The sequence below is a fragment of the Aristolochia californica genome, unplaced genomic scaffold (genome assembly GCF_029961685.1).
Source record: "Aristolochia californica isolate CCGP_79_NKW_82.1479 unplaced genomic scaffold, dmAriCali1.0.hap1 SCAF_12, whole genome shotgun sequence".
NCBI classification, from domain to species: Eukaryota; Viridiplantae; Streptophyta; class Magnoliopsida; order Piperales; family Aristolochiaceae; genus Aristolochia; species Aristolochia californica.
This window is the reverse complement of record NW_027181793.1, coordinates 23,362,259-23,386,053: the sequence shown is the minus strand read 5'-3', so window position 1 is coordinate 23,386,053 and position 23,795 is coordinate 23,362,259. Positions and strand designations below refer to the sequence as shown.

At 36.0% G+C, this 23,795-nt stretch overlaps 2 protein-coding genes across 10 annotated transcripts; one reads left to right on the top strand and one right to left on the bottom strand.

Annotated features, from left to right (window-relative positions):
* Positions 1-2,540: 2,540 nt before the first annotated feature.
* Positions 2,541-14,880, top strand: LOC137945259 (probable ADP-ribosylation factor GTPase-activating protein AGD14). Of its 7 annotated transcripts, none has more exons than XM_068791051.1 (15): positions 2,541-2,754; positions 3,036-3,153; positions 8,730-8,791; positions 8,932-9,019; positions 9,115-9,176; positions 9,252-9,348; positions 9,429-9,869; positions 10,318-10,866; positions 10,964-11,002; positions 11,945-12,112; positions 12,194-12,298; positions 12,394-12,483; positions 13,128-13,269; positions 13,350-13,395; positions 14,266-14,880. In XM_068791051.1, exons 2-15 carry the CDS (start codon positions 3,055-3,057, stop codon positions 14,399-14,401), a joined length of 2,124 nt encoding a protein of 707 aa, XP_068647152.1. In that variant the 5' UTR covers positions 2,541-2,754; positions 3,036-3,054; the 3' UTR covers positions 14,402-14,880. The 7 variants fall into 7 exon arrangements, with proteins under 7 accessions (XP_068647152.1, XP_068647155.1, XP_068647154.1 ...); XM_068791054.1 differs by having other exon boundaries at positions 3,033-3,153; positions 9,252-9,339; XM_068791053.1 differs by having other exon boundaries at positions 3,033-3,153; positions 10,321-10,866.
* A 779-nt stretch (positions 14,881-15,659) lies between these two features.
* Positions 15,660-23,532, bottom strand: LOC137945890 (uncharacterized). 3 transcript variants are annotated; one of them, XR_011111033.1, is made up of 15 exons: positions 23,291-23,532; positions 20,149-20,487; positions 18,843-18,916; positions 18,389-18,548; positions 18,253-18,277; positions 18,008-18,097; positions 17,743-17,914; positions 17,555-17,628; positions 17,410-17,479; positions 16,903-16,974; positions 16,692-16,825; positions 16,489-16,562; positions 16,272-16,333; positions 16,088-16,181; positions 15,660-15,823 (listed from the first exon to the last, which is right to left on the bottom strand). XR_011111033.1 is itself a non-coding variant. In XM_068791965.1 (14 exons), the coding sequence occupies exons 2-13, from the start codon at positions 20,366-20,368 to the stop codon at positions 16,275-16,277; spliced, it is 1,224 nt and encodes a 407-aa protein (XP_068648066.1). In that variant the 5' UTR covers positions 20,369-20,487; positions 23,291-23,532; the 3' UTR covers positions 15,837-16,198; positions 16,272-16,274. The 3 variants fall into 3 exon arrangements, 2 of the variants coding, with proteins under 2 accessions (XP_068648066.1, XP_068648065.1); XM_068791965.1 differs by lacking the exon at positions 15,660-15,823 and having other exon boundaries at positions 15,837-16,198; XM_068791964.1 differs by lacking the exon at positions 15,660-15,823 and having other exon boundaries at positions 15,837-16,181.
* Between the last annotated feature and the right edge of the window lie 263 nt (positions 23,533-23,795).

Sequence of the window (23,795 nt, the reverse complement as noted above, 5' to 3'; positions counted from 1 at the left end):
AATCTTATAAGTTAGAAAACATTCAAGATCAATAGATTGATCCTTATGGGTAAGAGAGAGGAGTGGTGGTGGAGAAAAGAGGGCTAGAGGAGGTGAAAGGATAAAGAATGATCGGAGGAGAGAGATAAGCGAGATGTTTTTGTAAGAGTGGTTAATATCAATATCATATCCTGCCTAGAAGAAACCTCTCTCTTGAAAATAACTCCATTGTTTAGGCAAAGATGCTCAAGATATTTTTCTAGGAAACAGATGATGACTATTGCTCCTTGAAAATCCTACTAACCAACCCTTTTAAGTTTCAAACTGCCTAAAGGCTAACACTGTTATTTTTATTAGGATAATTTAAAAATAATTAGGATAATTTAAAAATATGGCATCTTAGAATCTAAAAAGGTAGGATCCAAGGAAGTGGGTCTATATATCGAGGTCCACCAGGAAAAACCTTATGGTCTGTTTGGAACCTCTAGGAAAAAAAAAGATTTTGACCATTATTATTAAAAATAATAATTAGTGAAAATAAGATAATGAACAAATTCTCCTTGTTAATAACTATTTTTGGGAATAATAATGGTCAAATTTTTATATGTTTTTTAATTTAATTTAATTTAATTTTCCATGGGGATCCAATCAAACCCCTAGAGGGCTCTATATACAAAGGTCTGAAAATTTTAAAGAGCGATTAGGGCTTTAAGTATATAGAGTATCAATCTATTTGAAAATTAAAGTAAAAACTAAAAGAGGTGGTAGTGCACTCTAAAAGTGCAGTGGAAAGTGAATTGCTTTTTTGTATTAATGTGCTCAATAGAAAGTGCAGTGTAAATAACTTTATTGTGTTAATGTGCACAATTAAAATTTTAGTGGAAAGTGGATAATGAGTTTATTAATAAAATACTCTGATAGATTTAACTTTGTTAAGAAAGTTTGATTGAACTTTTAAATTAAGAAAAGAAGAAAAATAAAATAAAAAATTTAAATAATAAATATTAAATTAATTAAATATAAAAATTACTATACCGAAATAAACATGGTTACTTGTATAATGTCTAGATACTTAAATCAAACTCTTACTTTTTCAATATCTAAATTATCACACTTAAATTAGTAATTGAATATATTAATATAAGTCGTGAATATAACAAACAAATAAATATATTTTTATTAATCAAATAAGATAGACTTTTAATCTAATTCCATACAAAAATTACAAAGTAAGATAAAATTATTAATTTATTTAATTATTAAAAAATAGAATACTTAAATCAAAATGTTTATTCTAGATACTCATCAATTTTTTACTTTTATGATATCTTAATTATCCCTCTTAAATTAGTAATTTAATATAATATTAAAGTCATGAAAATAATAAGAAAATAAACAAGGTATTTTATTAATAAAATACTATGATAATTTCCATTAAAATTTAACTAAATTAGCTTATTCTCAGCATCGAGTGAAAGTGAATTCAGTAGTCTCGTGGAGTCAATTCACTTTTCACTTGTTTTTTTCACTTAAACAAGTAAAAATGAATTACCTGTGTACTTCACTTTCATTATCCACTTACACTGTGCACTAACGCTCTTGGACCCACTTTTCCTAGTGAAAGTGAATTACACAGTGCACTAACAAAAATCATCATTGGGACTTGTCACTTTTTGTCCTATAAAAAGTGTAGAAGAAGGCCTCAGTTGACCTATACTTTTCCAAGAACAAATTTTGGACTAAAAATAACGAAGTTTCAATGAACCAGCTCTTTAGCGGGCGGGTCGGAAGAAAGAGAGATACACAGATGTGTTGGCGGGTAGAAAAAATGTGATTAATTAACAAGTGTTATGGAGTTAATTAACAAAACAAATTAGGATGAGATAATTAAAAAATAAAACTTATATAATTATTGGCTACTCCAACTCTTTAAGTTATAATAAAAATTTAATTAAAAAAAGTATAAATTATTTAAAATGAAATTAAAAAAAATTAAATTAGTTTTAGGATTAGTATAAATATTACATGTATATAACTTGATATTTATATTAAATTAAAAATATCGATACATTTTAATACTTTTATATTACATGTATAATACTTGATATTATACACATTAAAAGGCACTCGTGTCACATGTAAAATTTTAAAAGCACCAAACTTTGAAATGACACATTAATTGTGTAGATATAAGAGTACATACTTTGGTTGACCAATTAAATGTAAGATTAGTTTTTAATACATGGATAAACTCATTTAATCAGGTGCGTTAAGTTATTGTTATGTATACAACAAGTGACACAAAAGGCTCCACTTTTATGAGTGATGTCGTAACCATGACTCCAAAAAGAGGTGGTGGACCCCACTCGGTGGGTCCACTGCGGAACAGCTCTCTCGAGATTACGGGATTTACGTACAGTGAGGAATAATTATTATTAGTACAGTAGAGAAAACGACGCAGCTGAGCTGCCTCGAGGGGTAGTTTGGTACAAAACGGGTGCAATAATTCTATCCCGGTACCGGCAAAAGAGGCGACGTTTCCTGTGTTGTTGACCACAGCTTCAACGAGAGAAAAAGACCTGTCTTTCGCTTACCATTTAGGAATAAAAAGCAGAGATTTTTATTTTTCGTCACCCCAAACCCCAAGAGCCACCGAAATTTCCCAATTCGATGTCTCTGTTGGATCTGACACTGCTTTCGTCAGCGCTAGTTCTGTATCTACGGGTCATCAGTTGAGCTCTGATTCTCGAATTCCTCCATCGGCGGCCGAGTTTGGTCCGTTTTATTTATTTCTATCCTCCCATAGCGAATGGAGTAGTTGCATTTTGAGCTTTTTTTTTATTGATCCTGTTTTGGTAACTGACAACTCGGTTGGTTGTACATTTGGATCCGAGATTTAGATCACTGGACTTCTGTCGGTTGGAACATTGTTTGTTCGTCTTCGTTTGTTCTTATTGAGTTGATTGTTTTAGAGATGAATTGCCCGAAAATTCGATCTTATTGGTCTCTGTTTTGGGTGAAATCCTTATGGTATTTCCATTTTGTTGCCACAGCAGTGGGAGAAAATTGTCGAAAATGGCTAGTCGAATGAAGGAAGACGAGAAAAATGAGAAGATCATCCGTGGGCTTTTGAAACTTCCTGCAAATCGGAGATGTATCAATTGCAATAGTCTGGTATGCTCCCATCCTTTTGTGAATGAGGTGCACCAACATATTAAGTTCCCAATTACCAGTGCCGGTGTTTACATGTTTGGTGGAAATAGATCTGTACTCTAGAGTCTCGTTGTTGTACATCAAGCGTGCAGTCCTTGTTGAATTTATGAAATTTTGGTGTTTTTTTCAGCCGATATCAACAATGCTTTAGGAAAATATAAGAGGTACGGTCTGTATTATGGAGTATTTTTTTTTTGGATGTTAATTACTCACTGAGCTACCCCGTACCCCTGAGAGTGTTGAACCCAAGACCTCATGTTAGGAATGCTCCCATGTGGTCGTGGGGACCAAGCCCCAATCCACCTTATGGAGCATAAAACTGTTAGCCTTCCACCAAACAGTTATACTTCCTAGAACAAGAAAAAATTGTGCTTCCAGATGGGCCACTTCTCGTGCATCTAAAGGATTGTTACATGTCTTTCTCGAATTTGATTCTCTGCCTCAGGCATTATGGCTATAAAAGTTGAATTGTCCAAGTTCAGTGGGATCACTTTACTGCATTATGATGAAATAGGCAAGGCTAACATAAGATTAAAAGATTGCCAGCTAAGACGAATGTGGATGAGTTGATCTTTAAGTTACAATACATCTAATACCAATCTGTAAGGAAACTGTTTCTATTATTAAGAGGGTGCACTACAGAGGACTCTTATATGATGCTTGTATCTACAATCCTTGTTGAGCCTCACAACACAAATCTAAATCCTTTTTGTCTGAGGATGCTTGGTTGTTAGTAACAAAGGACCAGATGACAGAGAATGGTTCTTGTAGCTGGCTGAAATCATTAGAACAGGTTTTGATAATGACAGGGACGATGATATGCAAAAATGTAATTCAGTATACAAATTTTTGTCTTGTTAATTTCTCAATAAAATAAAATAAAATATTATGAACAATCTGGTATGATTCTTATAATTGCATAATTTTTGTGCTTGAAAAATTTGTCCTTGTTTCATAGGATTCATTATGCCTTGTCTTTCTCTCTTCAATATAGAGGGCAGAGGTAGTGTTGGTAGAAAGTTGTTTAGCTCATTAAGATGGATTCACTCAGTTATTGATTTCATTTGGATCATCACAATGATGTTGAAGTGGGATGTGAACGTGAAAGATGGACTTCTGTCATCCAAGCTATATGAGCATGATTTGCATCAAATCAAGGAAGGACATTACATTGTAATTTTCAAAATTTAGGTAATTTAAGTACCGTTTCTAACATTTTACCGGTTATGATCTTTCTCTGGATGTATTCAATAAAGAAGCAATCTTTTCAATGTCAAAGCCCTGTACTTACTCTATTCCACGAAATCAATTGGTAACTTCATGATTAGGTAGTTTTGACTATATAAAATCCTTCTCCATTCTGCTTCACAATTGATGTACACTGTTATTTTTTAAGCCTTTCTCCATCACTTCATCCAAGATGTTTTTGATCTCCCTTTTTTTCTGTCTAGTCCATTCACACACTTGTATTAGTAAAATCTACATTATGTATCAACACCACTCTATCTAATGCATTTATTTATAACTTAGAAGAAGTTAATTATTTCAATTTTTCATTTCCTCGTTTTTCATATCCATATCAGCTCTGTCATTCACTTCCAAAAAAAATATCATTTGAATGTTTTCTTTTCAGCTCAACAATGCACTGCTTATTTCTGATTGAAAATTTACGTTGTAGGTTTTGGTGTTCGCTTTTTTTCTGCTTGCACCTGTTGCCTGGCAAACCAAATGCTTTTTTGATTTTTTTCCTTAAAGAAAGGCAATTTCAGGAAGCTAAGGCATATCTCAGATAAAATCAAGGAAATCTGCCTTCCATTTCTTATTGTATGGCATTATGTGTTGCTAATAGTGTTGCAGATAAATCGGCTAAAATCGGGGTTTTGCGCCCCAGCTTTGTATTCAGGAATTCTATTTCCCATGAGGGTTAATTCTAATTTTCTTTATGGTTTATGTTTCTCCTTTGAGGGTTAGTTCTAATTTCCTCTATGATTTATGTTGTTATCTTATTTATTAAGATCAGTAAAGCTTCAACAATTTAAAAAAGGTAATTTCACTGAGAGGCCAGGAGCTTTGAATAGGAGGAAGCATCCCAAAGGCAGGGCCCCAGGAGAGGACAGAGTGGATTACAGCTTTAACGGTGCCTCTGATGGAGATCTGAGACCTTTGAATTATCCTTGCATTCCTTTCTGTTAAGAGTTGCCTGAAAACAAAGCTGGAGATAACTTCCATAGATTTTGCCCAGTTTTGGGGGAGGGACCCGAATTGAACTGATGAATGAATTGATATTCTGTGGAGAACAGCTTAAGATGTCAAACTTCTCAATTATGGTTCCCCAAACTAAATAGATGTAACTGCTATGCAGAAGAGAGTGGTATACTGATTCTTCAACTTGCCCGCAAAACTTGCAAAAAGACTTTACTATAGGCTGTTTCCTTTTCGTAACTCGTCACATCTTAGAATCTTCTCCAAGGCAACAATCCAGATAAAGCGAAACACTTTTCAGGGCCCTTTGAGCTTCCAACTGTTAGAAGCAAATAATGCTTATGTCATTGCCTTATCTGGTTTAAGAATCTGATAATGAGATGGGGTGGAGAACTGACTCAAGGCTTCAAGACTTCAGATTGGCTTATCGATGTCCTGATTCAATATAAAGAGGGGCTCAAGCAAGGTCAGCTGATCCAAAAGCTCATCTGTCTCATCATCACGGAGAGATCTTCTAAGCTGAAGATTCCAGCCACCCCCTGAGTCGATGTCAGGTTTGACTAATTGAACAGAACAATCCTGATTTCTGGAAAGATGATAAAGCCTAGGGAACTGATGGGGAAGCGGAGAATTTCCTAGCTACTAATCTGTCCAGAATTTGATACAAGAACCTTTTGTTACATGTAATTTGAGACGAGGCTCAAATTGGTGCTTTGCTTTTGCAGATGGTCTACCATAGGCAGAGCACCATATTTCTATTTTTTATTTTAGAAAATCTCTAGATCGATTAACATATACATTGTTGTTAGTGAAGAATGTTCACTAACATATTATCTATTTATTTATTTTGAAATGGCCAAGGCACTCATTCTATTGGAACAAAGTATGTTCTTCTGAAGAGGTACATGACCCATAATATAAGTAAGCCCTCCTCTCAAAATGTTCTTAACATACTGTGTTGTACTATTAGGAGGCACATTTCAAATAGCAATTATCAGCTTCATGGTGAAAATTGTTGCCCCCTAATATTTCTTCTTATATGATTTATCCATTGTGAAAAATGATTTTGAACCAAAAAAATGTTCTCGTCGCTGGTATTTGTTTCATATAAGGAACATGTGAAGAGTTGGGTTTTGGGAGGACTGCTGGTTGGTAATTTTCCCTTGGCTGACACATAGAACTTCTTTGGAGTGGTAAGAGGCCCAAATATTTCCAATGAAGTTTCAAAGACTTAGGTTTAATGAGAAAAGTTGGAATCTGAATCTTAGAAGAAACTTAAACAACCATGCGGCCTTTGCTAGCCTAATTTATTGCCTTATGCAATTTATGTATTCAAGTTCTCGATGACATCAAGTCCATACAATGGAATGGGACCCTCATTGCAAATTGTCACTTGCTTCTTGCCACAATTCTCTTGTCAAATTCTTCCCCAGCCTCACTATTTTTCTCTTTTCTGGTTGCTCAAGTTTCTGCCGCTACTTTGTGCCTCCAAAGGTAAGGTTCTCTTTGCGTCACTGTCCTCCAAGGATTTGGTATTTTTATGCTTGTGCAATAAAAGTTTCTTGTTGTATGAATTTCTTAACTTTTCCTTGACACTCATAAAATTTTATGGCAAGTCTTCTTTCTGCATTTCTGTGGTGGCTTTGGAAAGAAAGAATTTAAAGAACATTTTGTCAAAGCCTTGCCCATGGAGAACTCATTGAAAAAGTTAACCATTAAATCCTTTCATGTGTATGTTTAGTTGGTGAGTTTAATGAGTTTCCAAGTGCTTTGGTTAGAAGACATGCTCATGTGGCCCGCCATGTGTACCATCCACTTCTATCAAACTCATTGTTGATGGAAATTCCAAGGAGTCTCGGTGTATTTAGATCTTATAATCAGACCTTCATTCTATCTCATTCTAGTTTCCTTTATATTCTTTCTTTTTGGTTAGGGACTTTAAAAATAGTTTATTTGTTCCCTCAAAATTGAATGTGATTTTTGTTTGTCATAAATTTTGCAAGAAGTCTCAGACACTACTTGAAGATTATGAACATTTTCTGTAGAGATCGAGTTCCTATATGTTAAGTGCGTATTTCTTGGTGCTTCTTCCTGAGATCGTCCGATAGCTTGGCAGGTTCCCTTCTTGTGGAGGGGATTGAGAACCAATAGTTCAATGTGTTTTCTCCAGTTTCTCCTCCATAGTTTTTCCTTTTATTATGTTATGTTCTCTGTTTCACAGGTTTTACCAAGATGCTTGTATACCCTCTGTTTTCTTTGGCTTAAAAAAAAAAAGAGAGTAAAATTAGAACATTCAAAAAAAATAAAAAATCTTTAGATTGTTAAATTTGCTGTATGTTGTTTGTGAAGAATGTACAAAGAAAACATGTAAACTATCAATTTTTTCTTAAATGGTGATTTTATTAAAGAGAAAAAAGGATACAGGAGGGAAGAGAAATGAAGGTATTGCAGCTTCAATAGACAGTGTCGTTCATAACAATATTGGGTGGCAATGGAATATGTTTCCTCAGAAATATAAGGGTGGATCACAGGAAAGCCATATTAAATATCAGTGAATGGCAGATGTTCACTGGCATAAAAATTTAATCAGCAACAACATATGATGAACTGTTAACAGTTATCTTGATAACATGCTGTTAGCTGACAATTTCTGTAAACTTTGGACTATGTCTGCTGACACTTGTATTGATGTGAGTTTTGAAAACATCAGCTTTAGTACAAACTTTTAAGATTCTATAGATAATTCACCATATGGTTTGTCATCAGACACTTACTAACTGGTGAGTCCTGATGTGTCTTGTATATGTGTTTCAATCCCCTCTGATAAGGCATATTTAGGTAGTGTTCTCTGTGGACATGTTACTTGGTGGGAGCAAATGGCTTTGTTACTTCCAGCATGAGTTCCATCTTGGTACAGCAAACATTGCTCATAAAAGTTTAAAGAGAGTTCTTGATTTGTATTCCGTTCAAGATATTGGGAAGATAGTTCAATTGTGAACTTGAGGACAGTCCTTTCGAGTTTCTTCATTTTGGCTTTTTGACCTGCTATTGTACATTCCTTATATCTTCTCTAGATGTTCCTTTATAATCCAGAGGTATTTGTCGCTTGCATGATTGAAGGTATTTGCTATCCAGTGGCAGATGATGGGCACTTTTGGTGATGACATTATTGATGATTGTTTGTACATTGTTTCTGTTTTAGTATCTTGGAGTTTTTAATGAACTGTAGAAAAGACGTGTTCAGTTATTTAATTATTTAGCTTGTACTGCCTTAAGTAGTGTTTGGCAATAGATTCTAGTGAACCAAGGTGATTAATATGCTTTTCTGCAAACAGGGCCCACAATATGTGTGCACAAATTTCTGGACGTTTGTTTGCACCACCTGTAGTGGAATACAGTAAGTGCTAATGCGAGTTCCTTGCAGTTTTCTTATTGATGCTAATGATTTTAGTTTTATATGCGTATTTTAATGTCTCTTTCTCTGCATTAGTGCCTTTTTATGTGCGTGGCTTATGTGGTTCTTTAATGCTTTTTTAGTCGGGAGTTCACTCACCGTGTGAAATCAATATCCATGGCAAAGTTTACTACTCAAGAAGTTGGTGCCCTTCAAGCTGGGGGCAATGAGGTAATAAGAAAATTCTTCTTTCATGGTTAGTTGATTGTCTATCTCCAACTTCTAATTCACTTCACAGTTTTAAACTTCTTTTCCTTATTCTACAGAGTGCAAAGGAAACATTTTTCAAGGAATGGGACCCACAGTGTCACTACCTACCTGATAGCAGGTATTTATCCCATCCATGTGTGTCAGTTTTGAAAATTTGCACAAGCTGAAATTCTGATCTAATGCTTATATGTAGCAACATTGAGAGGCTTAGGGATTTTATCAAACATGTGTACGTGGATAGAAGATACACGGGGGAGAGGGGTGCAGAGCGGCCTCCAAGGGTGAGGATGGTATGCAATGTATTATTTACTGGTAATGAACTGATAATTATTTAGCTATAGCCTTTTCATTTTGGTTAAAAATTCTGTAGGGTGACAGAGAAGATTCCTATGGAGACATTAGGAGATTTGATACGTTCCGTGGTGCTTCTCGAAGTCCTCAATATGAGGAGACATATGAACGTCGTTACAGTGACAGAAATAGATATGGCTATGAGGAGCGAAGAAGTCCTGGATATGACCAAGAATACCAGAGAAGTCCTGTGCGGTTTGAGATTGTTGATGATAGAGTTCGAGATGATAGATTTAGAAATGGGCCTCAGAATAGGAGATTTGAGGACCGGCAGTTTCCTGATGGATCACCGAAGTCAGATGTGAGGTCACCTAACCATCAAAAGGAGAGAGATTTGCCAAGTCCTCCTCTGGTACGACCTGTTAGAGATATCCTGGGGGAGGATGTTCCCCCTCTTCGGGTGGGAGAGCCTCCCAAAGCAAATGGTGGGAGAGTATCTGATGGTCCTGCACGGACAAAGGTTTGTTCGACCACAACCTGTATTTATACTCCTGTATATATGAGAGTCAATACTGTCAGTTTATTCTGTACTTTGTTGAACATGGCTTTCCAGCCGAAAGTGGGCACTTTGGTCCAGGCAGCTGAAGCTCTGATTGAATGGTTTATTTTGTTATTTACATCTCTTTTTCCTTTACTTATTCCTTGAACAAGTGATTGTGGCTGTTATCTCTGATCCAGTTTTAAAACCTTTGATCTTTAATTTGGCTTTGTTATTAAGCAATGCAACTAGGCTGTTGTGATGGTTTCCTGAAATTAGCGGACTAAATTCATTACTAAGTCTGATCTGCTTTTTGATTTTTCTATGGCAACCTTGGCAGTGTGTTGGTGTTCTGCAGTTATCTGACTAACATTCATTACTATGCTAAGATCTGCTTTTGATATCTTCAAATGTCTTTATTCTACTGCAGCAGACTGCATCTTCAAGTAGCTTGGGATCCACAGAGGGGAATCCGGTGAAACTTAAAAGAGTCAATTTAGGAAGCTTAATAGATTTCAATGCAGATCCTGAAACTCCAGCAGCTACTGCCCCAATGAATGATCTATTTTCAGGTCAGCCTGCTCAGCAGCAATCAGCAGCCCCTCAGTCATCTTCTGATGGTAGCAATTGGGCATCTTTTGGTTTGAATACCGAGGATAAAGCTGCAGTGGCTCCTTCAAATTCCTCAAATACACTAGAATCTCAATTATCACATTTATCAGCTCCAGTACCAGGGCCTGTCAGCCCTATATCTGTTGATGGTGTTGCACAAAAAGTTCCACCAAATACGAGCAACACTCTTGAATCGCTATTTTCACAATTGTCAGCACCGGCAGCCCCAGCAGCCCCAGCACCACCACCTGTTGGTCAGATGCCTTCCTTGCCTATGCAGCAGCAGCAGCCTTCTCTGTTCCCTGCTGCTGATGGTCAGTCTGCTTTTCGGCAGTTTACTCCAGCTGCTGGGGATCCTACTAATCAGGTAATGGATGTTGTTTTTTGAATGGTTTTATTTTGACAATTACACCGTAACTTGTATTTCTGGGTTTTCACCTGCTGATGGCCATTCTGCTTTTCAGCTGTTCACCACACCAGCTGGAGGAGCTCCGGGCAATCAGGTAATGAATGTTACTTCACTGAATTTATGTAGAGTTGTTAGCACAGACTTTGTAAACTGAAACACTGTATGTGAAATATCGAAAAATAAGACAGTATCTAATAGAAAAAAAGTATGTTTTGATGATGTAATCACCTGATAAGATGAACCACAAGAGTCTGGATTAGACATTGCATGTTCTATACTGGATACTGGGTTATTGTGGGGATTAGACATCTCATCTTCTATATTGGATACTTTGTTAGTGGGTATTTAGTAACTTCTATGTGAAATATCCCATGTTCTATACTGGATACTGAGTTGTGGTGGGGATTAGACATCTCATCTTCTATATTGGATACTTTGTTATTGTGGCTATTTAGTAACTTGTATGTGAAATATGACTTTATCATACATTTGTTTATGTTATTGATTCTTGTTTTCCTTTTTAGGACATTATTGGTGATCTATTCCATGAGCTGTAGTTATTTTTTATTATTTAATTTAATTTTATATAATTCACTGAAATTATTTTTACGTGTTTTCTTCATACTTATACTTTTCTTTCTGATGATGGTGGCTGAGTTCTGGCTCAATGGTGTCATTGCCTTTTTTTTTTTGCGAGGGGGGGGGAGGGAGGGCAGGGCAGTGGGTCTGTGAGGTATTGAGTTTTAAGTCTCACTAGGGTATATGAAGTTCGACATTCCAAAGAAGAAAAAACATTTCTGATGACCCTGAGTGTCTAACTGTGGTTAGCTTTCCAAAAAAAGAAAAAAAGGAAAAGAAGTTTCTATTCTGTGATTTATGATTTGGTTGAAATTTGAATCCTGATATTAAGAAGTTGGAAATCTATTGATATTGCAACCTTAAGCAAAAACCTACTTACGTTGAGAAATGTGGTATTTTGAGACAAAAAAACATGAATGCGATTTATGATTTTTGTCTTTTGCATTCATATGGGCAGCATTGGACTGCTCCGCTTGCATCAAGTGCCCTAGGACCTGCTGTTGTTCCTCCTCCTGGACAAGCTTCCCTGGGTGCCCCAAAGCAATTCCAAGGAACAAGTGTGGTTCAATCACAACCTGCTGCTCCTACAGAGGAAAAAGCTAGTGGAAGAAAAGCACTTCCCGAGGTATGGGTGTTTGTAACCTCGTGGTACTGTAGAGTCTGTACATGCATCAATTATTATTAACAATCATTCAACACTTCACAGGATCTTTTCACATTCAGTTATGCTCCATCTCATGTACCAATTCAGCGTTGGGCAATTGTTCCACCTAATGCCATGGGATATGGCATGCAATATCCTGCTGCAATGGTATTTTTCAAAATTTGATAAATCATGCTTATCTTTTTTCTAATGCGATTAGTTGTGGTGCCTGATTATTACTGTTCATCAATTGAGTGTTACAGTTACAGACCATGGCAACTTTTCCCCAACCTTCTAAATCTACAAATCCTTTTGATCTCAGCACTGACCCAGCTCCTGCTCAAGCTCCCACGGTATTACAGTTATTTATTCTTTTGTTTGTCCTCTCTCTCTCTCTCTCTCTCTGTGTTGCGTATGCTGAGCATGTACCATGAGGTAGCATATGTTGTTTGTTAAATAAGGTTCAATTGTTTGTTTTGTGCTTGAATTCTGTCTGAGCTTCTTGGCATCATTATGCAAGATTATAAGCTTCTCTCTCTCTCTCTCTCTCTCTATATATATATATATATATTTTTTTTTTTTTTCCTTAGAAAAGTCAAATTAGTTACAAGAATGCCAATTACTTCATTATATTTCCAACAATGTCATTATCTCCATTTTAGAATTTAAAATTGATAACCATAAAAAATTCTAAAATAAACATAAATCCTGAATGCTGGGGAAATAAATAAATTTAGAATCAGAAAAAAATTAAGTTTTAAGTCATTTTATTTTAAACTGATGGTTCAATTAAAATAGGTGCAGTTGGATAGACTTGGGTCCATATTCCCTTTCTATATGTGTGTGTGTCTGTACATACTTTTATATTAGTAGGAGATTTTATTGAAAAGATGGAATAATACTAGAAGCCAACCTATTTAGAAGGAAACTGCAAGTTTAGAAGAAAAGCCTAACAGACTAATATTAAAATTCGTCTAATTAATGCCTTAATTTACAGTTTCCATCTATGGCACCTCTCCAAGGAGCACTTCCAAATATAGCAGCTCCTTCACCCATATTGAGTACATCTAGTTTTGGCACCCCTTCTCCACAGTGGGTTACATCCCAATCGCCATCTTATCAGTCAGTAGTGCTGCCAGGTAAACTATTTTACAGCCACTTGTCATATTTGACCTTAACTTTGTTTCCATGTTGCTGATATCCCATTCGGTTATTTCAGGTGCATACATGGTGCAACAAACACCGAGTAACATGTCACATTTGGGGTAATCTTTTTTATACTTCTGTCTATACTACTATAGTAGTTTTTTTGTGTTCAACTATTTCTGCTTAATGTGTACTTTCCTTGTTGTATAATTATATTTGTTATAAACAAGCACAACAATCTCTCTGTTGGTAATGGTGAAGGTTGTCTCCCAACTGTACCTCTTGAGTTTCTTTATCAGAAAAAAGCTCTCAACTGGGAATGTTAAAAATGACTGGTGTTTTCGAAAATAAATGGTTACCTTCATTAGTTGTGCATATCTTGTGTTTTCTAACACAGTCTAGATGCTAGTAGCCTGGACATAAATCTTTAATTGTGAGTACTTCTAGGAAGGGCTACATCTAATTGGTCTAAGTCTTTTTTTTTTTTTTTTGGAATTCTGGTTGGTCCAAGTCTTGGGAAGTACATTGATTAGAAATAGATAAAAAAAGTATATTATGTAGTGGATCTGAGGGTTTACAATACTCATTCATGGATACCTACATATATTTTTGACCTGGGCAACCCAAATATTCAGACATGCTATCTGAATTGTTCCAAGCATCATTTATTTGCAACGAATTATACATATAATGCCAACTTAGTCTGTTTTTTTTTCTCTTAATTTCTGAATTCACTGTTGAAAGAGTTAAATATAGTTTATTCATAAAGAAAAAAATAATTGAGTACAGAATATCTGTCTATGAATCTTATGACCAGAAGGAGGTAATATACTAGCTCCCAAATAAATGGGAACTTGAAAATAATGTATAGCTTTGATTGGATTCCAACCTTATGTCTTGCCAACATTATTCTGTTGTTATGAATTTCTCTTTCTTTCTATCTGTTTTTTTGTTTTCCTACTCCTATTTATCAGACAATAAATTTGCAGATTGCCCGGAGTTGGAGGATTTGGAAGTGGGGGAACTGCTATTGGCACTGCAGGTGTGGGTCTGCAGGCAGCCACTGGATTCCAACAACCGTCTACTCCAAACTCGTTTCCTCTTGGAGGAAACCCTTTTGGATAGACCCAAGAGTGTAGAACTTTCTGGATTCCATTGAGGATCAGCATTTTGTCTACTCCTTGTCATAAATGATCTCAAGGAAAAGTTGGACCGAGGGTGAGGTTTGAGTGATGGATTGGTCGAGCAAGTGGGAGTTTCACGGTGAATGTTCTTGGGAGGTTTTGTGAGTTTTTACTTGGCCCTGTTATACGAGGAAAGAGAGGGTGTTGTTTGTATCATTGATAGATACGAGACCAGTTCAATTCTTCACAGCGAAAAGTTTGGTGTAAATGTTATCAGTCGTATCTTGTTGGATATTTTCATTTTTCTTCCAGATTGTCTGGCCCGGTTAGGAATCTGTATTTTGTATTTGAGCTGCTCTCTGGTCTAGGCTTTGTAATTTTTTCTTTTCTTTTTCTAATACATAATTATGGGTTATTGAATTGGGTCTGTAAAAATATTTTCTAGATATATTTTAACTGATGTCAGTGAATGTTTGTTTAGGTTTGGCTGTTAACACTCATCTTCACCCATCCATGGCTTCAGTCTTCGATTGCCTGTCGCGCCATTGCATGCCTGAAACATCAGAAAACTGTGACTGGCCATGGATGATGTTTAGGTGGGGATGATGTCTTCTCCTTTCTCTCCTTTCTGCATCAACTCGAGGATGATTGGCAGTCGTTGTAGGTGAGGCCAGATCTCTCTTCCCTTCAGATGTAAGCATAAAAATACCTTTAAAATAAACTTGTAAGTCTTTTGTGTAGATGAAGGGTTTGGGACTCTTGGCACCACCCTCTCCTAGAAGCCCTCTCCCCTAATCTGAATTCTTTACTTTTAATATTAAATTATGATACATATGAGACTCTTCTGAGAGACTTTTAACTTTAATTATGTGAAACTTTTTATCGTGAGAATCATGTAAGATTTTTCTCTATCTGGTCTTCAATCCTCATCGGTAGACGGTAGTTGTAAGGTCGACTTTGATGTCACTAGTTATAGAATATATTAAAACCATAAGAAAGAGTCAACAACGTAGAAGATCTATGCCCGCTTCTTACTTGTTGTGATCCACAAATATGACATAATCATGTCAAGAACCCAGCTACAATAGCAGGGTTCATTACATACAAGACGACACTGATGATTGCCTCTAATAGCTAGTGGACTTCGAGCTGCGGGGGCCTGTTTTATGCCTCACCGACTGTGCAAAGTGTTCCAGAGATCAATCTGAATCAAATCCAATAGACAACCTCATCTATGCAGCTCTCACGTAGGCATTTTTTTACAATGAATGGACAACCAAATGTTAGAGAGGAAGGGATAGATGCGATAGTAGGTAATGAGTCAGATTAAGGGTCCAAATTGTAGCAAACGAATGTATCCACAGACTTGGTTAGAGTAAATTATACTGGTGAGCAGAATAGTCTGGTCAGCCCAAATTCCTAGCTGTGCAGAGAGATTCAAATAAATAGGGTGACAAAATTCAGGCGGTGAATACAGCACTAATATTGAATTGCTTCACATTGTAAAGCTATTTGTACAGGAATGATATCAGCTTTTGCAAATTTCTTGAGGCTTTCCTTTGTTGTACAATAGAGGTACCAGATGCTCTTATCAAGTCTAATGTGGTGAAATTTTGAACCCGTTTCAGGTACAAGATGCAGATATAGGAAGAGTCTAATATAACAAAGGAAAAAAAAACATGAATACCTTTTTATAAAATGGAAAGGCTCATTTGCGCATTGCATTATCCTGGATTTGTTCATATAGTAGTTTCTTTTCTCAAATCTCACTGCACGATAACCTGTTAAAAAGGACAATCTAATTGAAGAATGAATTTGCTGTAAGGAAATCTTAGTGAACTGAAAACAATAGGAAGGGAAAAGTTTTTAACCTTTTAAGTGGGTCCAGCTGTTCTTCTACTCTTTCGAACTACTGGGGCGACCAGCTTCCAAACTGCAAAAATGTTGAAAGCAGCTATAAATTTGCAAAAGCTATTATCACATTTGAGAATAACTATTTGAGTAATTGTGTTGTCTGATGGGCTACAAATGCCGCACAGAGTACATTGTTCTCATCAAGTATGCACAGAAAGTTTTTGAAGGACTTACTAAATATGCATGCAGCGAACCATTCATTCACAACTTTGACCCAGGTGCTTGTCCAGCCCACATCTATCGTCCATCTGCGCGGATCACAAATTTTTTCATGATTCTCATTTTCTTCTTTCAGAATCTCTATTTGACTCTCGTAATAAGCAACGAGAAAAGTACAGAACGAAAAGTGTGTATTCAGTGAGGTTTGTTAGGTTTACTTTCGCATGGTATGATGCTCCTTCCAACCAATTAATAACATGGCAAAGTACATGGCTCCCATCGCAAAAACAAAGTGGAAGAAACCATAGCCATATGGCACATCATCTTCACCCTGTGCCACCTCCGTTCTGAACTGCAGAGATTGTTCTCAGATAGCTTCACAGAAATTGTTCAGAAATAAATATGGGGCAAGAATGTGAGTGGGCACACCTGAAACGTTTTGGAATCTAATCCCGTCGCGAATGTTGCTATAACCATCGCAAGGAGTGCAATAATGAAGCTCTGCTCAACATTAACAACTAGCATATAAGTAAGGAGAGTATGCGTTTCTAATATCAACTTAAAAAAAAAAAACAAAATAGCCACAAAACCACACAAATTACATGGAGTCCTTGAGATGAAACAAAAGAAGTTTCTCAGTTTTTTTCGAAAGAATTAGTTGAACCCAATATGACAAAAATGATTTTGTCTTCTCGGAAACTTTGAGGTTAGGGTTATAATATTGCTCAGGTTAATTCTGTTGAATATCTTTGGTTGATAGATCAAGTTGACTATTAACTCAGGAATGTGTTCTTTCGAATCATATACGATGTTTTTGGAATCCAAGAGGTGCTGAGGTAGCCGTAGCCATAGTTCTTTACTGCTCGGATAATTCTGCAAGCTCTACGGAACTTAGTAGTCAAGAAGAAAAACAAAAAACAAAAACGAAAATATTACTATGACTGTGAGCCAGACTTCGCTGGTTGCTGCTTCTACTTTGCTGTCGCAAACTTCTGTTGCTGGTTCACTGCAAAACGGAACCATGATGATGAGGATAAATAGCATATTCGGCAACCATCAGACAATAGCGACTTTTATTTACCTTCTAAGAGCAGTCCAACAAATAAATACAATATACAGACCCATCAATCCTGGCGAGAAGAATCCTGCATTTACCTACTTTCGGAGAGAGTCAGTCAATTGCAACAAAAACTAAAAATAATCAAGAGTCTAAAACAGCGATTTTTACTAACAGCAAGTAATTAGGAAATAGGTTCGCAATTGACTTACTCTTGGATGGAGTGAAACACATGTCATTAGCTGAAGCAGCAGCAAAGTCCAAGTGATGAAGAAGATATTGAGCGTACACGATAGCTTAGGTACGTACCAGATGTACATCATTATTATCCCCGACACAGAAGCAACATAAGACGCAGTGGATAGTATGTGTACATGGGCATGGCTGCGCTTCAAGATTTCTCGCGGGTTAGCTTTGAGTTTCATTGATTAATAAAGAGTAACCTCCGGGAAGAATTTTGGAGCAATTCAACCTTACCATTTAGTGGTATACTTCTCTGAAGTAAGACAATCATTTAGCCACGTTATGAAACTGATTATGCTGATAAGTTGAATAAGAAGGAAGACACTGCAAGTTTATTAGGGGAAAAAAAAAACGTCCACTGATTAGTAAAGGAAGCACGATAAGAGTCGTTTATATCAGTTCTGATAAAAGGAAAATTATAAGAAAAAAAAAAAGTAATTTTTGAGATGATGGAAAAGGCAAGAGGGAAGTGTTGTTACCCGGCGCCGAAGTGTGCTATTTTTCCTGCAAAAGCCAGAGAGCTATGATGACAATCTGATAAATGAAGAAAATTGAATGTATCTCATAGATCCTCCAGGCAGTGTTAAAAGTTTTAAACTATACTGAGTTACTTACCATATATGTCAATGACAGCAGGATGAACGAAAAATGAAACACCCATGAAAGAAATCCACAAGAATATCTTAGCGATCCACCAGTCCGAATGCCATGAATCTCGACGCTGGTGCAACTTTGATGTGCCAACGGTAGAAAGAAACATCATAAAGTAGAACGTCTGCCTTAAAGTTAAGGCTCACTTGATACATTGCCAGAGTTAAGATGCTATAATGATTATAATCAAATAGTCTTGCTCCTTAACTGAGTATCTCAACTTAAAACTGGTTTTGATACCCCACACTAGAAATTACTTTCAAATGCATTTAAGTTCGGAACAACCAGTTTTAAGGATATAAAATAATTAATTGAGAATCTAAGGACATCGATAAATATGCCATTTTTCAGAAGGTACGGACGTAACTAATTCTAAAATACTTTAAATTAACAAAAAAAGGAACTTCGAAAAGGATACAAAACAACCAAGGCTGACACGGAGCACGCCCTCGGTACCTAAACAGTAGCGGGCGCCTCTGCATCCTTTCAGTCCTGCGCATGAGCAACCAATCAGCGAATCAGCTCGTAGTCACATAACTAATATCAATCACCCAATCATTTTATCATGTGGCTCTGGCTATTCCACTGTTAGACAATATAAGTGATGGACGAAGGATATGCTGGTCTCCCATCCCTCTGAACGATTAGAGAACAAAGCATGGGTTCGGAAAAGGAAAAGGAAAAGGAGCAATGACTATCTGTTTGTCGGGAAAGATTCCCTTCCTTAGCGCACAAGCTTGTCTAAAGTGTCATAATTTGAATGGTTAATGCCCAGTATAAAGAATAAACTTAAAAAAAGTCTCGAAAAGATTCTCATTATGTGGCATTATGGAATAGAGGGGATATGTCAGAAATCAAACTCATCAAGAGATCAACTTCTTAGGCGCGCCTAAGCAGTTTTCTACGGTTCCTTTTCCTTTTTTCCGTCAATCCAATTCCTACAAGAAGAACAATTACTGCAACAACTGCTAAGGCGCTTTGGGGTTATCATGGCAAATATGTCCACTCATTGATCCTCCAAGTGAAAAGATCATTTTTTAAACTACCAATCTGTTGGGGTAGGCTCCGAACCTGAAAATAATTGATCCTGAGCACTTCAGATGACCGTTGGGTTGGACCAATTGCCCTCACTTATTCAAAGCATACCCCAGCAGAAACTAACCGTATCTGCTCTGAGTCATTAAAATGAATTGCCTCATGCCAAGTACATCGCTCATTCTATGTCCTATTTGAGCCACCTTACGAATAACAGCTGACCTATAATGTCTTGAGCTATCAGAATTTATAAATATTCAAGACATATTAAAAAATTAACTCGAAAGTACTCACAATATGTTAGACCTTTATTTTATTTACATTCATTTATAGAATGATGATAAAAAAGAGTTCCTTCATTTAAATTAATTTGGGTTTTGATTATTCGTCTAGTCAATAGACCTACGAAATATAAATCACCTAAGGTATAGCTTGGACTAAGTCAACTGGTGCAATCTTGGACACCAATAAATAACCAAGATAATTCCCACTTGATATAAGTCACTATTTGGAACTTTGCATCTTTTGATTTTGGATGAATCATTAACATCATGTAAGCTTGATTTGGACCTATATAACTAAATAGAGTTATGACAGTTTTCAGTCTATGCGTGAGATATTCAGTTGTTCTTTACACGAATTAGTAAATGTTTTGAAAGTCAAAGGCTAAGAGAGAAGGATCGACTTACTCTCGATGTCCGACAGTACAGGTTGGCCGTAGTCGCGCACCATCCAAGCCCAAAGATCGGTAAGAAGAAACATTAAGCCATAGATGTACCTCGCTGTCCAGGGATTGTTACTACACCAAGATTTCTTTAATGACTGCAGGTATCTCTCGTTGCTGCCGCTCTCCCCGAGTCTGCCACTCTCCATCTGTGTCTCCATTTCATCGTCTTCTTGGCGCCTCATTCTCTTGCTGTCTCCCAGACCCGAGTCCCGGTTTCACATCATATATATCTCTCAGCAACTGGAATATTGCCTAAATCCTCTGTTTCTCGAGAAGAGGATATTAGCAATGTTTAGCTTTCCTGCACAGACAATAAATAGCTGTTAATACACGTTTGCTTCGTTTTGAAGCACTCGGTTAAACCGATTGCTTCAACAAAAACAGATAGCCATGTATTTCCCCTTTTCCTACAGCTCCTTTATTTGGCAAAAATACCTACAGTTGGGTATGATTGCTACGGCACGCCATAAAGTGTTCCAGCAATCGAAGCCGTCCATCGTAACCTTTCAGTTAGTTATTTTTGTTGCAAATTAGATAGCAAGCTTGGAATTTCTTCATATAAATCAAAGTTCCAGCTGAAACACTGGAGATTGTCTGCCAATAAAGTATATCACGACACAAACGACCGATCCACCCATTTAATGTCGTTGAAATGCCGAAAAATGAGCACCGCAGTCCTTCGGGTTGCCATGGGAGCACTGAAGGACACTAGCCAGACAGGGATGCCGCCACTGTCCGGAGTGTCTCGTATCTAGCCTGCTCTTAGTTGGACCCCACTACCATCCATCAAATGCTTCCTGACTTCTAATCTACAAGGTCGGATGGTAAAGGGTGCGCCAAGGAACCATGATAGTGGATCCAACTGGACGATCGAAAACAATCGTTCCAAGATGAGCAAATTTTCCTCGTCCATAATGGACCACTTTAGACTTTGAGAAGGTTTTGTACAAATTACAAAATCGGTAAAAAACGTTCTCTTTTCTTTTGTATTTCCTCAACCACATAAATTGCTTGAGAACGGCACTTAGGGGGGATTAGTACAATTTTCAAAGTAAAATAGAAAGTGAACATGAAAGTGAATTATTTTTTTGTGTTAGTATACGCAATGAAAAATGCAATGTAAAATATTTTCTTGTATTAATGTACACAATGAAAAATATAGTAGAAAGTAGAGAATGGGTTATTAATAAAATACTGATAGATTTAACTTTGTTAAGATAATTTTATTTAATTAATAAAATAAGATAAATAATTTATAAATAAAAAATTGATTTAATTAAATATAAAAAATAATATACCTAATCAAACATGGTTACTTAAACTAAGTAAAATAGAAAACAAAAATAAATATATGTGTATAATTGAATATAAAATAATTTTTAAAATGATTTTGTTTTAACATTAAACAAATAATAAACATTAATTTTAATAAATTAATATATTCTAAATTAATTTAATTTTTAATGAGTAGATTAAACACACATAAGTTGAATAGAAAATAAATAGGTAAACTTTTTAAAACAATTAAAAATAATGTAAATTAAAATAAAATAAAACATAAAGTAAATAAACTAAAAACAAAAATTAAATAGAAACACCAACTATTTACTTTTGAAAAATAATTATTATACAAAAAATTAAATCTTCAAACATAAAATAAATAAATAAATTGAAAGCGTATAATACAAACAATAAAGAGATCTAATTTGTACTTTTTGGTTTATGGGAATAAGTTAAATCATGTAAATAAATTTAATAGAAACACATATTAAAAATTTAAATAAACTTAAAAAAATTTAAAAAGTTATTTTTTTAAATAAAAAAAGATAACATCCAAATGTTACTATCAAAGTAAATAATTAAAAATTAAATTAAATGTAAAGTTAAAATTGTGTAAAAAAATTAAAAAGAAACAAAATGATTTAAAGAGTAGTAATAATTTAAAATAAGAGATTATAAGATATTTTTATACAAGTGGTAAAAGAATAAGAAATTTATTTTTTATATTAAAAGCAAAAATAAAAAAAGCTAGTCAGTCACCATGGATCTTTTTCCTTAACCAGTATTTAGCAAGCAGTAAGAAGGTTGTAGGGGAAACAACCTTAAGTTTTTTGGCATCACAAAATTTTGAGAGAGGGTTTTGAGAGGGGTGCCATGAACCTTCAATTTAGGAGATGGGGCAGTGAGGTGAGGCTTCGGTTTGAGAGAGGGGAATGATGAGAGGATGAATATAGAGGGACAGCGAGGCTTTGGTTTTGAGAGAGGGGACGGCGTCAATGACAAGGAAGTTCGGATTGAAGAGGGTCGAGAGGAGGGAAACAACATGAGGAGCGTCGAGAGAGAGCAAGTGAAATATGAGGAGTGAAAGTGAAATCTGAGGGTGAACTTTAGATTTCACATTACTAGTTTTACGCGGAGCAGTTCACTTTCTCTCGGGGTGCACTACCCCTTACATGAAACGACAAAAACAACTACATGTAATAGTCATGAACTTTATTTGAAAGGAAGTGAAAGAGCAGCGCACTTTCTTTATGCCTCCTAATACAACTCCATTGGTTATCGTTTTTTTAGTTTTTAGAATAAAAAAGGTCAGGAAATCCAATTTCTTCTTTCTTCTTCCAGATTCTTGTTGGAAACAGAACAACAGAAGTAACTAGTTCCAGATGAACAGCTCAAAGATGACCACAGATAAAAATAAATCAATTGTTCTGCGTCTACGTTTTGCTGAACTTTTACGTTGCCAACTTGAATTCCTTGGCGTATCTCAATTATGGTAAATTGGGAAAAAAAAAAACAGTTAACTTACACAATGCTGAAACAATGCACAAGAAGAAAAGTTTCGCTTACCGGGAACCAATACCGTGACCTGCAAACTACGGCAATCGACAGCTGAAGAAACAGATTCTCAACAATTATTGAAAGTTACAAATACGGCAATCATTCGTCTATGCTACAAACAATCTCACAGAGCAAACACTAACGATTTCCCAAACAAGCATTGTGAACGGAACCGTAAAAAGGCAAACACTCATCCACAAGCACAGATAACAGAGGAAAGAAAAACAAGAAATCCTCTCTTCCAATCAATAATATCAAATCGTTACCTCAAATCGCAATCAAACTCGTCGCTGACCGTCAGCTGAATCAATTCCTCCGCTTCGTGAATGGAGTTGTCAAGAGAATTAGCTCCAGATCTGCAGACGAGAAGATACTTGCAAGAGAAGGTACAGGCGTCGAAGCCTTGGGAGGCTTTAACGGAAAACAGAGAGAGATGAAGAGCGAAGGATCTTTCTCGATGTGGCTTTATTTTTCTTTTTGTTTGGTTATAGGGAGCGAAGAAAGAGAGAGAAGCCATGGTTTTGCTTTAACTCTCTTTTTAAGCTTTTTTTTTGTTCCCCTTTTTTTTTTTTCCCGCGTTTGCCTCATGTCCCCTACAATGTGATGCGCACCATCCAAGTTCGCTTCGCATTTATCTGCAATTCGGCATGAATCATGATCCTCGATCCATAAATACCCCCCTAATCCCATTTAATTACATATATAGCAACATATAAAAAACTTATTTACTCAATAAAAGCTTGACCCTTATTTAACCCGTTCATTCTCAAA